Below are 14,905 nucleotides of genomic sequence, written 5' to 3' on the forward strand. Positions count from 1 at the left end.
TCAAGTTAGTTTCCCGCGAAAAAATTTAATTTTAAAATAAATTTTCAAATAGGAGGCGGGAAAGTTTGTTCTAGCACTTCCCCTCCATTGGGAAATTCAAGTAGTCCGTGTCTTCCATTTTTCGGCTCGCCTTTGGGGAACTTTTCATTTGGACTTTAGAGCAAAATTTTGTGTGCAAAAATGCTGAGTTTAGTGATAAGACGCTGCGGTGGGTGCAGTCGGGTTATCAGTGGGGCCTTTGGGGCTACAGTGCGCGCCGCATCAACAACCTCCCACCGGGAATTAGCGAATTTCCCTAAAACCCAACTGAATTTCCTCCTGCCCAAAGGTATGAGATTTTCCCCACAAATTAATTTATTTTCCACCAAATTCTTGAATTATTTTGCAAGATTATTAATTAATCTTCCACAATTAATCGTGAATTTGGGGTGTTATTGTGTTTTTTGGGGGTTTTCCCTCACGTTTCTATCGACGTCATTTTTATTGATAAAATTTTCATCTCAAGGTGGGGAAATTGGAAGATTTTCTTGCAGAAATTTTTTATAGAGTAAAGTGGGGCCATTCGGGTCAATTTTGAAGGACTTAAAATATTTAATTGTAAGGAAATTCATTTATTTTGTTTAGGCTGTTTAGGATTTTAAAATAGATTAAAATTGCCCAAAATTCCCCTATTGATTGCATCTTGAATAATATTTTGATAAGTAATCAAAATTGAACGTTTTGTGTGCTTATCGTGGTCAAGATGAGATCCTCGATTAGATCAATAGAAACTCATTCAAGTGCTAATTTGTTGAATAATCATGTGATACTCTCTAAGAACTTAAAGTTTAAAGAGGAATTTTATTAAATAGGAAACAGAAGAGCTACAAAATTGATTTGAAAGGAAGAAAAAATATTCCTCTAGCAGAATATCCAAGATGGCGTTTCTTAAGACGCCTAAAAGGACGCCATGACTAGAATAAGATTATTTGATTTTAAACTTTGCCGATTTTAGGCATTTTGAGAAAAATTTTAAGGATTTATTTATTGAAAATTAAGAAAATTTGAACAAAATATTTTTCTAAAGCTTTGAAAATTAAAGAAAAAACTTTTAATGCGACAAATGAGACAATTGAGTAAAAACAATGGCACAAAAAGAGTACCTATTTAACTTTTTTGGTGGGAGCTGAGGTGCTCTCTCCGGGGGCGTCTTGACGCCCCCGGAGAGAGCACCTCAGCTCCCACCAAAAAAGCTAAACAAACTACGTCAAGAAAACAACCATCAAGTACCTATTTAAGGTTAAAGTTCTAAATTTTAACACAATAACCATTTATTTAGACGTCCAATGGAATGAAATGTGTTACCTTTCAAGTTATCTGAAAGACTTTTTAATTTTTAAAGACTTAGCGTTTGTTTTTTAATAATTTTTATTAGAGAACAATTTTACAAGATTCTTTTCCCTTCATCCCCTCATCTATATCTCGATTTCTGAAGCAGATATTCCCAAAATTTTAGTTTCTGCTGAACTTCTGATCATTTTAAATCTCCCGCTTTTTACTCTCCGGCCTTTCTGCTTAACCGACTTCCTTCCCCATATGTATGGTCAGACGCGTTGCCGGGGAGATAAATTGGCGATAAACAGACAGAAAAGTAATTCCGTTTGTCATTCCCCTTCACGTTCTCCGTGTGTGTAGGTTCGTGCAGTTCAGCCAGGAATTTCTCAAGTGAAAGTATGAAGATTGCCACCTATGAGGAAGTCAAGGATCTCTGCAATCATCCGGAGAAACTTCTCATTGATGTCAGGGAGCCACATGAGCTGCTTGAGACGGGATCCATTCCCACGTCCATCAATATTCCATGTAAGTTTCCTTTCTAGATTTACTTTTTTGAGTCTTTTTTGAAGTGAGTTTTCCTGGAATTCTTCCGGTAACTGCAACCCCTTACTTCCTTTTCACACAAAAAACAAATCAAATAACTTTCCTCCCAAATCAATGAAGCGGAAAGACTCGAGAAGGCTCTCGCAAATACCAAACCGAAGGATTTCAAATTTTACTTTGGGGGCCCCAAACCCGAACTCGATACCATCGTCATTTTCACCTGTCGCTCCGGAGATCGAGCTGCCCGGGCTATGGAACTTGCCGAAAGGCTTGGCTTTAAAAAGTACTTGATATTGAAAATAAATTTTATTCTTTTCTTGGGCTCCCACATTCATTATTATTGGCGTTAGAGCTGCAGAAAGTGCTTCATCAAGGTCATTAATCGCGCGTTGAATCTTTTCATTAAAGATTCAATAGAATTGGCTTTCGTGACTAACCGTTTTACTCATTTCAACGTGAAAATTTTATACTTAAAAATCGATTTTTTTTTCACTTTTCTTCATTTTTTCTCAATAAAGAAGCAAAAAATATCATTTTTGAGCATTTTTTTGGCTTCTTTGAAGAGTTTTTTTTTGTAATCTCAATTGTGCTTCATTATCTCTTTGTTCTTCCGGGAAAATCAACAAAACCACCTTCAGAGGACTTCTAATAAATTTTATCGTTATCATCCGCGCTTCTTTTTATCTCAATAATTGCTTAAATTGGGTCTTTTTGCAGCTCCGACATTTTATTCATATTTTTTCGTATTTTTCACCAAATATTTGTTGTTGAAGATTTTGTTATTTATTATTTATTTATTAGTTGGGTGAGACTTTGGAGATAGAATGGGTTCGTTTTTGAGAATTTTTATTGAGATTTTTCGAAGGTTTTCTGAACATTTTCTGAATTTTCGGGGGGAACAACCCCAATCTCCCCTAAAAATTCAAATTTATTCAATTAGAAAATATTTCAATCAGTTGGCTTCCATTTTTTTTAATTTTTAATTTTTGGGTTTCACCAAAAGTGGGACAAGTGCAGACAATTTTTTCGGATGAAACCTCAAATGAGGACTTCCGGGGGCGCTTTGGCCGGGAGAAGCCAGCAAAGGAGTCCCAAATTATTTTTATGTGCAAAATCGGTGTTCGCAGCGGAAAAGCCGCCGATGCGGTCACTCAAATGGGCTACCGCAAGTAAATAAAAATTCATTCTTTTCATTTTTTCTTGCAAAATAAAATCCTTAATAAATTTTCCGTTAAACGTTTGGCTTTGGACTGACTTGTTCCGCTTTTGACTAACCAAATTGGAGAGAATTTTTTAATTTATTGTTGTTTCATTTGCTGGGTTAAAAAAACGCTTTAAGTTAAACAAAAAAAACTCACACTACATATATCAGATTTCCTTCACTCCACAAAAATTGAAAGAAATTCTCGAGAAAAGAATTTTGGAAGAACACCAAGAATTCATAAAGAATTTGTACTAAAATTTCAATAGAAGAGAAATTGTTGGGAAATTGAGAGAAATATTTAGAAAATATTCTTTATTAAAGAAAATATTTATCTACTATAAATTAGTTCTAAACAAGCTGATTTATGAACTAAAATAATATAAATTTATTAAATCATTTAAATAGTTTAGTACACGATAAAGAATTCTATGAAACTTTAATTTAATAATTATGCCTTTTCCACAATTCATTGTTCAGTGAAAAATTTAATTTAATAAATTTAGTACCGAACTCTTGTACTTATTTTAATACATAAAATTAGTACAGCCCGCCGAACTAAATTTAAATATAATTAAGCAAAAATTAAACGGAGCAAAAAAATCTTTCACAAATTTTTCAACTTTAGATTCATAAATTTGATTCAATAATCTTAGAATAAGCTGTTCTAAAGATGTTCTAAATTGAAAACTTATTTAAAAATCTAGCACGTTATAAGAGATTCCTCCGTGATAATTTTCTATTAAGGGATGGTCACGTTATTTTGGAAACTCGGGGACTTTCAAGGGCGATTTTCAAGCCAATTTTGAAACCAAAAATTCGAAATTTGCTTGCACTCTTGTTAAATGGCCAAATATTGATGAGATTTCAGTAATTTCGATTTAGAAAAAGAAATTTTTGTGCTCAAAAAAATTATTTGAAATTCTCACATTTTGGCCATTTTGTTCCTGTAGAGTTTCCAAAATAACGTGACCATCCCTTAGTTACTTGTAAAAATCAAAATTAAGATTTTTTTGTTCTGTTAAAAATCATAACCTCTAAAATTTTAGTACAAGCACAAAGGAAATTTACAAAGAAGAAAACGTCCAAAAGACAATAAATTCCGCATTAAGAAAACTATTTGATTTTACTTTTTTTTCTATGAGATGTAATTTTATCTACTAGATTAAAAAAGAAGATTTTAGTACATGTACTAATTTACTAATTTTATTCAATTTTATCAATTTTAAACTGCAAATAAATATTTTTGCGAATAGTTTTTAATGAGAAACATGAATTCTATCATTTTTTTTCGTTTTAAAAAATTTCTCAGATTTACCAGAAATCTTTATTTTTTACAGTGTAACTGAATAGTTTATTTTTTTCGTTCAATATCAGTGTACTTTTTACACACCTTGAATTAGTTTAAATATTTTACTTTTTGTTTAATTTTAAGCGTTGAAGTAAAACTTTTTTCTAGTTCTGTTGGAAAATTTTTGAATTTTTTTGTAGTAAATTCCGTGGAGGAGAGTCTCAAAATGTCCAGTGAGGACTTTAAGGTGAAATACGGACGTGATAAGCCGACCAAGGAGCAGGAAGTGATCTTTCACTGTCGCCTAGGTGGTCGGGCAGGGAAAGCGCATGATATAGCTGTTGCCCTGGGATATACAAAGTATGAAGAAATTAAAAAAAAACGAACTTCCTGCACCTTTTTCTGCTACTTTTCCTCCCCTTCTCTTTAACAAAAAAAAATTAAGAAAATTTTCTTTGTTTTTGTGGTGGAGGATAACACGCAACATAATACATATTTATGCTTTTTTATGTCTCTGCATGGCTTTTCTTTTTTTTTTAAATTAACGTATTTTTTCATGCTTGATAAAAACTTTATTTTTCATGCAAAATTGTACAAATTATTCACTATAAAATTGCTTTAAAACAAATCTTAAAAAAAAATCTTCTAATCAATGATTTTTCCGTGCAGTGCCAAGAACTACAAAGGATCCTGGACAGAGTGGGCAGAGAAGGAGAACCTCCCGAATCCGCAAAAGTAATAAATCCCGAGAATGGCGGGAATTTTGTGAAGAGAAGTTGTTGATGAATAAAATGCATTTTAGAGCAAAATTTCACTCATTTCTGCCCAATTTGGGCCACTTTTCACCTTCACACGCAGCGGAATGCTGAGCTTCATGCAACCCTCCATGGCGTCCCGGAGGATCATCCCGAATTCCGGGACTTTCTCCTCGGGAACCTCAAAGATCAACTCATCGTGGAGATGAAGGATAAATTGGGCTTCTTTGGGGGATTTCCCAGCAACAGCCAGAAGGGCTTTCTTGGCAACATCAGCTGCTGAACCCTGAATCATACTATTGACAGCTTGACGCTCAGCTTGAGCTCTCAGGGCAGCTTCGGGGCTGGAAATATTCTCAAGAAAACGTCTCCTACCTGCTAATGTCTCCACGAAACCCTTGACGCGTGCCTCCTTCACGGTACGCTCACTGAATGCCCTGATGGCCGGGTAGACGCTGTAGAAGCCCTCAATGTGCTCCCGGGCGCTCGCTTCGTCAATCTTGAGAATCTCCGCTAAAGTCCTGGCCCCCATTCCGTAGATTATTCCATAGCAAATCTGTTTGGCATCATTGCGCATCTTTGGGGTGATTTTGGCCTCGGCAATTCCACTCCAACGTGCTGCGACAGCACGGAAAATGTCGCAATCGGATTTAATTATTTGAATCAGGATTGGATCCTGCGAAAGGATAATAATAAAAAATTCTGAAAGGTTTTTTGGAGATTTCTTTTAATGGAAAATTGAGAAATTAATTTTGCTTTTTAATGATTTCTTGGAATTTATTTAAGATTTTTGAGTTTTTATTTTATTTTTTGTTCTTTTTTATTGATTTTAATTTGATTTGAAGAATTTTGAGCCAAAGAAATTTAATTTTTAATAAAAAAAAAGGAAAAACATCTAAGATGGCGATTTGAAGCGTCGTTTTGCAGACATAACCTCACTTTTGAAAGAATTAAAATTTAAAAGCCATTTTCTATAAAAAATTTTATTTGTTAAGAATTTAAAAATTCATATTCTTTGTTTTAATTAATTTTTTAAATATCTATAAAACTTTAATATCGTCTTTTAATCCACAAAATATTTTTTTTAGCATTATTTTCATTCATTCCGAGGAAGCCAAAGGAGCAAATAAACCACGAAATTACCATTAAATATGGCGAATTTTGGCGTCCTTTTTCAGACATAACCTCAATCAAGAAAAACTCGCTAAAATCATGAAACAACTCAAAATCATCGCAAATTCAAAAAATTAAATTAGTTTTTCATAAAAAAATATTTCTTCTTACCTGAGCGAAATGAATGAGAATTCTCAGTTCAAGCTGGCAGAAATCCGCTGAGACAAGCCTCTGGCCACTTCCTGGGGCAAAAACCTTCCTGCAGGAGAGAATTTGCTTATCCCCATCGCCCAGATCGAGGAGAAAATCCTTCGCAACGGTCTGCAGGTTCGGTTCATGCATTGTTATCCTTCCGGTTTGCGTCAGTGAGAAGCTCGTGCCGTGAATTCGGCTTCCCTGAATACTCCTCGCCAGTGGTTGGAGGACTTTCACGAAGACAGCCGTTAATGTTCTATGCTGAGCAATTAGGTGCGCTAGGGGACTTCCGAGCTTCTCCAGGACTCCTTTGTTTGTTGTTAATTTCCCCTTTTCCTTCTGAATCCCAAGGATTTTGGCCACACTACGCGAGGAAGAAATATTAAATTTCCTCCCGTGTAGGGTGAAGATCTTCTTCTCCAGCTGCTCCATCTTCTCCTGACATTCAGCAACGGATTTCTCCATCTCCGTGGGATTGGCTGGGAATCCTGCAACTTCCATGCGGAAGAGTTGCACCTGAATGGGCATTTCCAGTTCCCGGAATACTCTGAGGAGCTTCCCATCACCCAGAGCCACGAGTTTCGTCGAAAGCGCTCTGAGATTGTAGACTATTGCGCATTCTGCGGTGCTCTGGGCTTCTCCAGATGTTTCTTCTGCTTCTGGTTGTGCCAGGAGAGCTTCCATGTCCGGACAGTGCAGCATGACAATCCTGTGGAAGCTCGTAGTTGCTTCATCGGGCTGAAGAAGCCAATTTGCAATTTGAGGATCCGCAAAAGCTGCCTTTGTGTCCAGAACTTCCGGAATGAATCTTGCCAGGAGTTTTAGCTTCTCTCTCACTTCCCACGCGTGAATCAGGAGATTCTCTCTGTTGAAGATCCTCCAAATGAGCTTCCTCATCTCTCCAAAGAGACTTCTTTGACCCAATTCAATCACAGCTACTTCCTTCCCATTGCAAGTGACAGCCAGACCCGCTAGGATTGTTTCCTGATCAATCCGGAAGTTCTCTCGGGGCTCCTCTTTTGAGTTCTCCTCCTTTGCTAAAAGTTTTGCCCCAATTTTCTTTGATCTCTCCTGTTTCTTCTCCAGCATCAATGCTAAAGCAATTTCCGGGCTGTTTTCGAGCCTCTGGGAAAACTCCCGGAAGGATTTCTCATCCTTGCAAATGTGGAGGATTTTCAGGGATTTCCTGGCTGTACTCGAGCGTAGAATTCGGGACATTTGTGTCTTTTGTATCTTCTTGGATGCTTCCATAGCTGCTGGTGACTGTGAACAAGGAATCTCATCAATGCTGGAGTTTATTTGCTGGCTTTGCTGGGTCTGCACTTTCCGGAAGCTCTCTGTCATCTCTGGAACATCTTCCGGTTGTTCCTGCTCTACTTCATCTTCCCAATTAATCCTCCCACCCATTTCCTCCTCGAGTATCCTCCTGGCTTCTGCTCTTATCTCCCTGGCGGCTTCCTCAATGGACAAATCTCTCTGGCCTGTGATGCAAATCTTCCGGAGGATGTTCCTCTCACGCGCCTCGTGATCTGCTTCACCATCCCGCTGAGCTTCCGTGTCAAAAGAAGCAGCATCGTGAAGGATTTTAGCCAGCTGGGTTGTCCCCATCCGTGCCAGGGCGAGAAGAGTCTCAATTCCAGCCCCAAAGAGCGCCCTGGCGCGTTTTGCATTGAGACTGGGCGCCCTCATGAGATCCACAAGATCCCGATGAATCCCGAAGAAGAGTCTCTCGCGGAATTGGGAGACAATCATGGCGAGAAGTTGCCAATTGAGGGCTGCGCAGAAGGCAGCCACAATTGCCGCGAAAGACGCCGCCATCTGTTGGAGACTCTGAAGAAGCCCCCGCGGGCATTTGTACTTGGCAGCAACAGCCCCTATTGGGACCTCACTGATTAGCTCCTGAAGCGCCAGGGCTGTGTAGAATCTCTTGTGAATCTGCAGGGCCTTCTCATCGAGGGCTTTTGTGCGCATTGCTCGCACCAGGAAAGCATCCCGGACGCCCACGAGCTCCCCAACACGCCTCATTGTTGCCGGAAGATGTTCCCACAAGTCCAGGAAGTGCAGCCAATCAATTTCCGGAAGTTGTTGGCACACTGTGAACGGCGTCACGAGGTAGACAGCATGGAGTTCGGATTCAAGGACAAAGCATTGGCGGGATTTTTGAAGTTCAGAGAATAAGAGGAATCCATCGGATGGAGGAATTGAGGAAGCCAGGCAAGCATAACCTAAACGCGTTGGCAAAAGGACTTCCTCACCGCTCTCCTCACATACTTGCCTCCGGAGGAATTCATAGCGAAGCAGGAAGTCTACACTTTCCTGGACACTGTCATCATTCTCCTCCTCCTCCTCCTCTGAACTCCCTCTGGGCTTATTTTTCTTCCTCTCTGGGGAATTCTTCACACTCAAATTAATCGAAACTTCCCCTTTTTCCGCCCAAATCAGTGTACACGTGAAGAAGAGGTGCAAATCACGCCGGGATGTGGCCATTCCCGAAGCCACAATCTCCAGCAGGGCTCTCCGTAAATTCCCTGCATGTCTCACATCTAAACAAGATGAAATCGGTTCAAGTTCTCGCGTCAGGAGCTCTTTTCCCGCCTTCACATTAACTTCATCACAAACCAGGATTGCTTCCCCCAGTGTGTCCTTCCCCGTTCTTCCCGCCCGACCAATCATCTGCCGATAAGTCAGTGGATTCATCATCTGCCTCCCAAACATCGGCGTGCGCACAATAACACGCCTCGCTGGAAGATTAACGCCCGAACTCAGCGTACTCGTGGCCACTAAGACACGAAGAGCTCCCATCCGGAAGCCCCCCTCAATCGCGTCCCTCTCCTCCATCGTCAGCCCAGCATGATGGAAGGCACAAGCATACCCAATACATTTGGCTAACACCTCATCCAAACCTGTTGGACATGCCAGGAGTTCCTCCCGAAGGGATTCAATCCCATCCCGATTAATTGTTTCACGAATCTTTGCCCCAAGGGAGCCACTTGTCCTGCCCACCTTGTAAATCATTTCCGCCACATTGAGGCAGAGTTTCTCACACCAATCCTTCGATGGGCAGAAAATAATAACACCACATCCCTCGCAAATGGTCTCCAGCACCAGCTGGCCAACATTGTCCTGATCCCTGAGGGAGCAGATCTCTGAAAATCCCTATGAGAAGGAAGCGCTCGATGAGGATTTATTTGAGGGATTTGTGAGAAAATTAATTGAAGGACTTAAAAATCTCCTTTAAGTCCTATAAATCCCACAATTCCCATGAATATTTGTAAAATTGACTCTCAAATCCTCCAATTCCTGAATTTTTGGGGCAATAAAGTTCAAAAACAATCACTAAGGGAATTTACAAAATTAAAAACTTAATACTCCAAATACTGCAAGTCCTATAAATCCCACAATTCCCACAAATATTCTGTTAAATATTCAATTATTTCTTATTTAAAATTCAGCAATTCCTGATATTTTGAATAATTATTAAATTCCAAGGAATTATATTTTAAAGAATTTACAAACTTTAATTTAAAAAAAAACCAAAAGTCCTATAATTCCCACAAATATTTCTTAAGTTTTTTTTTTCAAAGCCTTCAATTCCTGGGATTAAAAAGCGTTTAAAATTCAGAGAAATATTTTAAGGAATTTAGAAAATAAAGTTTAAAAAATTATCCCAAATACCAGAAGTCCTATAAATCCTACAATTCCAATAAATATACTCTTAATTATTCATTAGAAATTTTATTAAGGCCGGCAGTTCTTTAGATTTTAAAATATTTGAAAATTAAAGGAATCTTAAAAAGAATTTTCAATAAAAATTTGAATTGCAAATACTTCAAGTACTTCAAATACCGAAAAACCCATAAGTTTAATAAGTAATTTCATAAAGTTTATAAAGCTATTTTTAATTGTTTTCATGTTAGGTTATTTAACAAATTTTGGGATTTGTGGGAATTTAGGAAAATTTTTAAATGAGAATTTCTTATTTCAAATATTGTTATTTTATAATTAAAACAAATTAAGAGTTTCATAAATCCTCTAAGTCTCTTTAGTAATTCCATTTATTCGTTACATAATATTTAAATTTTCCTTTGAAAATTTTCTTAAATTCCCACAAATCTTACAAATCCCATCCCAAAGAGCACGGCGGTTCCCGGCCGTATTCCATTTCGGCCAAAATGTATTCCGCGCGGGATTCCCGCTCAGGCACCGTATGGTGCACCATATATGATGGTATTGGGAAAAATTTGGTACCCAAAATCGGGTCGTGGCTCCATAGCAGGTAAAATTTTACGCCTAAATTAGGGAATACCATAGGGATATCCGTATGGTGTCTGGAAACAGCCTCTGCCACGACTGAAAAAACTCCTACATGTAGGCAAAATTTTTGACATTTTTTTTCTCTTTCCCTCTCACTTATCTTTCTTTCTCTCAAACACATTATTTTCTCTACCTAATGCTCTCCTTTTACAATAGTGTTCCCTTTTCTATTTTGCCTCACCGGGAGGCAAATGGCCAAATTTCATGGAGATGTACTTTGGCAAAAATACCTCGTCTTGGCAATAATATTCACAAAGAAAAATTCACGCGTTTTCACGCGTGAAAAACATATGCGAGATTGATTTTCAGATAGGATATAGATTAGAAGAGTCATAAATGACCTTCTCATTTCATAAAAATTAATATTTCTTTGAAAAATTAGACAATTAAAAAAAATCAAATTATACCCACATCATTATGCTTATTTAATACAACATTGCATTATGTTTCTTATGCTAGAAACATTATTAAAATGGCATAAATCGCTTTAGTTTTCAATAAATAAACTTTTATAAAATATCCATGCCACGTGTAGCTGAAAATAACCTCAAAAGGACAACCATTCGTCGAATACATGAAAAAGCTTTGCATTTCAGTACAATTTTCTTCAGCACATAAGAGCATTTTTTATGTTGCTGACGCATTTGCTCTAAGAAATCATTGGGAAACACATCTTGTATTCAGCATTAAAAATGATAATTGAAAAAAAAATCAGAATTATTAAAAATCTACCTGAAATTGGGAGGTCTTTTCTTTAAGCTGCATTATTGTTCCCTCGAAAAATATGCTAATGCTAATTGCTAATTCTTCGAAAAGTCCAAGAAGTATCTCTCATATTGTAAAAGAATTACATGTTTTAAAACTTTTTCAATGGAATTCTAAGAACAATCAGGTAGATATCTAGTTTTTATTACCGGACCCATTTGCTAACTAAATCTTATGTAGGTAAAAATAATTAAAAATATTTGTACCTAATATTAGGAAACTTTATAATTATTCAAATCAAATGATTATATTAAATTCATTAAATTAATAATGACATTTTTGCGAAATGCGATAGTGTTTTTATGTTGGTATTAAAAGAATAGTTTTTATATTTCCTTTAAACTAATAATTCTTTATATTATTTGGGTGGCTTTTTAGTTAAATTTTGAATCATGTTTTCTAAAAATAGGGTGGTCATACCCAAAAAATGACAGAATCACATAAACAATCCTTCCAAAATTATTTAATTTCAAGAAAATCCTAATAAATAGCGATTTTGGTACCAAAAAGAGCATAAAATTATGTTCAATGATACTCAATTTAATCCTTAAAATATGTTTCAATGATTTCTTTTGTCTATCTTTTGCGAAAAATTGTAATTTATCAAAGATTTCGGATTGTTTACAGTCCGTAGCTTGTCCGGAGAACATCTTCCCGGATACATCCAAGAATAGGTAAAGATAAAAAAATTATTTTAAAACACATCATAAATTCATAATTTGATTAAATTTTAACATAAATTTAGAAAACTATCAATAAAATATTAATTATGGATTAATACTCTGAAAATGATTTGAATATTTTATGATTATTATAAAACCACGTGTTCTGATATTTTAAAACCAAAATTCACGCGTGCCACGCCTGTATTTTGGAACCAACGTTGAGCCGTAATCTCTAAATTTTTTGGATCCAAAATTCACGCGTAGCCACGACTCTGTGTTGGTACCAAAATTGAGGCGTAGCTACGACTCTGTGTTGGTACCAAAATTCACGCGTAGCCACGACTCTGTGTTGGCACCAAAATTTAGGCGTAAACTCCGATTTTTGTTGGAACCAAAATTCACGCGTAGCCACGACTCTGTGTTGGCACCAAAATTGAGGCGTGGAGCAGACTGATCACGACTGATTTTGTTAATTTTAGATAATTTACAATTATTTTAATCTGAATACATCTGATCCATCATATATTATCTAAAACTAATCAAAAAAAATTGCCAAATATTTTTAATTCTTCAAAATATTAGAAATTGTACTTCAGTCGTGGCACACTCCGTGAGTTGACACCATATGGATAGGTGTATGGTTATCCAAAATGGCTAGAGTCGCCGGCGTGCTCCTTGGGCATAAATCCCTTCACTAATTCCTTTTTCTCGTTACAAAATATCCAATCAAATTTATAAAGATTTCTGTAATGAAAAATTCTTAAATACTCCTTTAAAACTTTTACTAATTCCCACAAATCCTTCAAGTCCCAAAAATCCTTTTAAAAAAAATCTTTCAAAGAGACTTACCTTGATGTCCAGCACGCGGATCTCCTCCATGCGATTTGAGAGAATCTTTGGGCCAATTTTGATCATCTCCCTGAGCTCCACTGGGCGGAAGTCTGTGTGATAGAATTCAGCTGAGAGCCAACGACAGAGAAGCTCCAGATTGGGCAATGTGGCTGACATCCCAATCACCTGAACGCTGAAATCCATTTTCCTGCACGTGTAGAGAATTTTGGCCAGGAGCAGCTCCAAGATGTACCCCCTATTGGGGTCAGAGATCAAGTGAATCTCATCCACGACAACAATGCCCACTTGGGAGACATTTTGCTGCTCCAGGAGTCGATTGAAGATGCTGTTGGCCTTCTCAATGGTACACACAGCTACGTGGCAGCTTTCAAAGCCCCCCGGGGGTGCGTAGCCACCGAAAAATCCCTCCACACGAATACCAGCTGGTGCCAGGAGATCCCTCAGATACAGCATCTTCTCCCGCACGACGGAGATGAAGGGAAGAATGAGAATTGCCTTCTTCTGTCGCTCCAGGATGGTTTTTATCATCAAAATCTCACTCACGAGTGTCTTCCCGGCTGATGTGGGGGCACTGTAGACGAGATTCTCCCCCTCGAGGAGGGTACGACGATTTGACAGGCATTCCACCTGCCACTGGAACATTTCCTTTATCCCCTTCTTCGCATAAGCAGTGAGAATTGCTTCCGGAAGTCCCCAAGAAGATAAGAATTTCGCATCTGTGGCTGGAGCTTTGAGGGCATCCTGTGAGGGGAGTTTTGTAGCCTCCAGGAGGGTTTTCTCATGCTTCCGGAAAGACATTTGTGACATCCCCTGAGTGCAGAGAGGCATAAAGGAGTCTTCCTCCGTGTAGAAATCCTTAATCATTTGCGAAACTTCCTTCCGATGAGCTTTTATTTCCTTGTCAGGAACTTGACTGGCTACAAAACTCACACTGTCCACGTTTAAATCCTCCTGAACTTCCGGATGCTTGGAGATCTCATTTATTTCTTCTTCCTGAGGAGGTTTTTGACTCGCCCTGAAGATGTTTGAGGTTTCCCAATCACTGAATTCAATCCCCACGAGATCTTCACTCGAGATTGGCATTTCCAAGATTGCTTCCATTCCTTCATCTTGATGTTTCTTTTCTGTAGATTTTCCGCGTTTTCTGGGACTTTCATCTTCCTCAACCGTTTCCAGTAGTTGCTCCAGCATTGTGACATCCAATTGAGTCGCATTTGACTTCTGGACAGGAGGATTCGCAGCATACTTCCCCAGAACACTGTCAGACTTATTCTTCCGGATGACTTTTCTTTGCTTCCTTCGTAATTTTGATGCATTCTGCTGCAGAGAATTGTTTGGTGATGCCTCAACGCATTCTTCATCTGATTCCCAATCCCCTGAGAGTCCTTGGGTGCTTCCTTGAGGGAAATTTTGTGTTTTAGAACGCGTCAAACGACGTCCCTGCGTTTGAGGTGGATTTACGGGCAAATTCTCAAGCTTTCTTATTGTCTCTAAGCTTAAATTGAAAGAATCCGAGAAGTTTGCCATCCCTGAAATGGCCAGGAAGTGAATCAGGGGGAGGAAAATGCGAGAAAATTGGAGGAAAATTACCTGTGAATGTAGTTGGACGTTGCCGGCCGGTTTCAGCAGCAGGGCTACCAACCTTCTCAGATATTTTCAAAATTCAATACATTTTTGAGGTTATGTTTCAACCGATTCAACGAATTTCCTCAACCGCTGCGAAACATAACCTCAAAGTATTTTCAAATGCGCCCTTGAACGTTGGCCTCTCAGATTTTTATTTTTTCTTTACAAAGTTTTCCAATTCAATTACCTGCCTGATGAGGAAGGAATAAAACCTTCGAAACGTTGCAGACAATATTGTGTTTGAGAAACTGCTGAAGATCGAAAACTCAAA

The 14,905-nt window shown here is 38.0% G+C and overlaps 2 protein-coding genes across 4 annotated transcripts; one reads left to right on the forward strand and one right to left on the reverse strand.

Annotated features, from left to right (window-relative positions):
* The first annotated feature begins 89 nt into the window (after positions 1 to 89).
* LOC129793668 (rhodanese domain-containing protein CG4456) lies at positions 90 to 5,158 on the forward strand. 3 transcript variants are annotated; one of them, XM_055833840.1, is made up of 4 exons: positions 90 to 328; positions 1,675 to 1,839; positions 2,861 to 3,026; positions 5,019 to 5,158. In XM_055833840.1, the coding sequence occupies exons 1-4, from the start codon at positions 181 to 183 to the stop codon at positions 5,086 to 5,088; spliced, it is 549 nt and encodes a 182-aa protein (XP_055689815.1). In that variant the 5' UTR covers positions 90 to 180; the 3' UTR covers positions 5,089 to 5,158. The 3 variants fall into 3 exon arrangements, with proteins under 3 accessions (XP_055689815.1, XP_055689816.1, XP_055689818.1); XM_055833841.1 differs by lacking the exon at positions 2,861 to 3,026 and adding an exon at positions 1,978 to 2,140 and having other exon boundaries at positions 96 to 328; XM_055833843.1 differs by lacking the exon at positions 2,861 to 3,026 and adding an exon at positions 4,550 to 4,709 and having other exon boundaries at positions 96 to 328.
* On the reverse strand, positions 5,148 to 14,648 carry LOC129793639 (DNA polymerase theta). The gene is made up of 4 exons (XM_055833802.1): positions 14,599 to 14,648; positions 13,006 to 14,537; positions 6,389 to 9,568; positions 5,148 to 5,780 (listed from the first exon to the last, which is right to left on the reverse strand). Exons 2-4 carry the CDS (start codon positions 14,533 to 14,535, stop codon positions 5,148 to 5,150), a joined length of 5,343 nt encoding a protein of 1,780 aa, XP_055689777.1. The 5' UTR covers positions 14,536 to 14,537; positions 14,599 to 14,648.
* Positions 14,649 to 14,905: the final 257 nt, after the last annotated feature.

Source organism: Lutzomyia longipalpis, chromosome 3 (genome assembly GCF_024334085.1).
Source record: "Lutzomyia longipalpis isolate SR_M1_2022 chromosome 3, ASM2433408v1".
Lineage (NCBI taxonomy): Eukaryota > Metazoa > Arthropoda > Insecta > Diptera > Psychodidae > Lutzomyia > Lutzomyia longipalpis.

Bases quoted from the DNA above. Each gene is read 5' to 3' on its own strand.
- LOC129793668 (XM_055833840.1), top strand. From the start codon at position 181: ATGCTGAGTTTAGTGATAAGACGCTGCGGTGGGTGCAGTCGGGTTATC. The intron at 1,840-2,860 runs GTAAGTTTCCTT...TTTCACCAAAAG, and splicing joins CACGTCCATCAATATTCCAT to TGGGACAAGTGCAGACAATT. The intron at 3,027-5,018 runs GTAAATAAAAAT...TTTTCCGTGCAG, and splicing joins ACTCAAATGGGCTACCGCAA to TGCCAAGAACTACAAAGGAT.
- LOC129793639 (XM_055833802.1), bottom strand. From the start codon at position 14,535: ATGGCAAACTTCTCGGATTCTTTCAATTTAAGCTTAGAGACAATAAGA. The intron at 9,569-13,005 runs GTAAGTCTCTTT...TCCTTCTCATAG, and splicing joins TCCGCGTGCTGGACATCAAG to GGATTTTCAGAGATCTGCTC. The intron at 5,781-6,388 runs GTAAGAAGAAAT...ATCCTTTCGCAG, and splicing joins TTCTCATTCATTTCGCTCAG to GATCCAATCCTGATTCAAAT.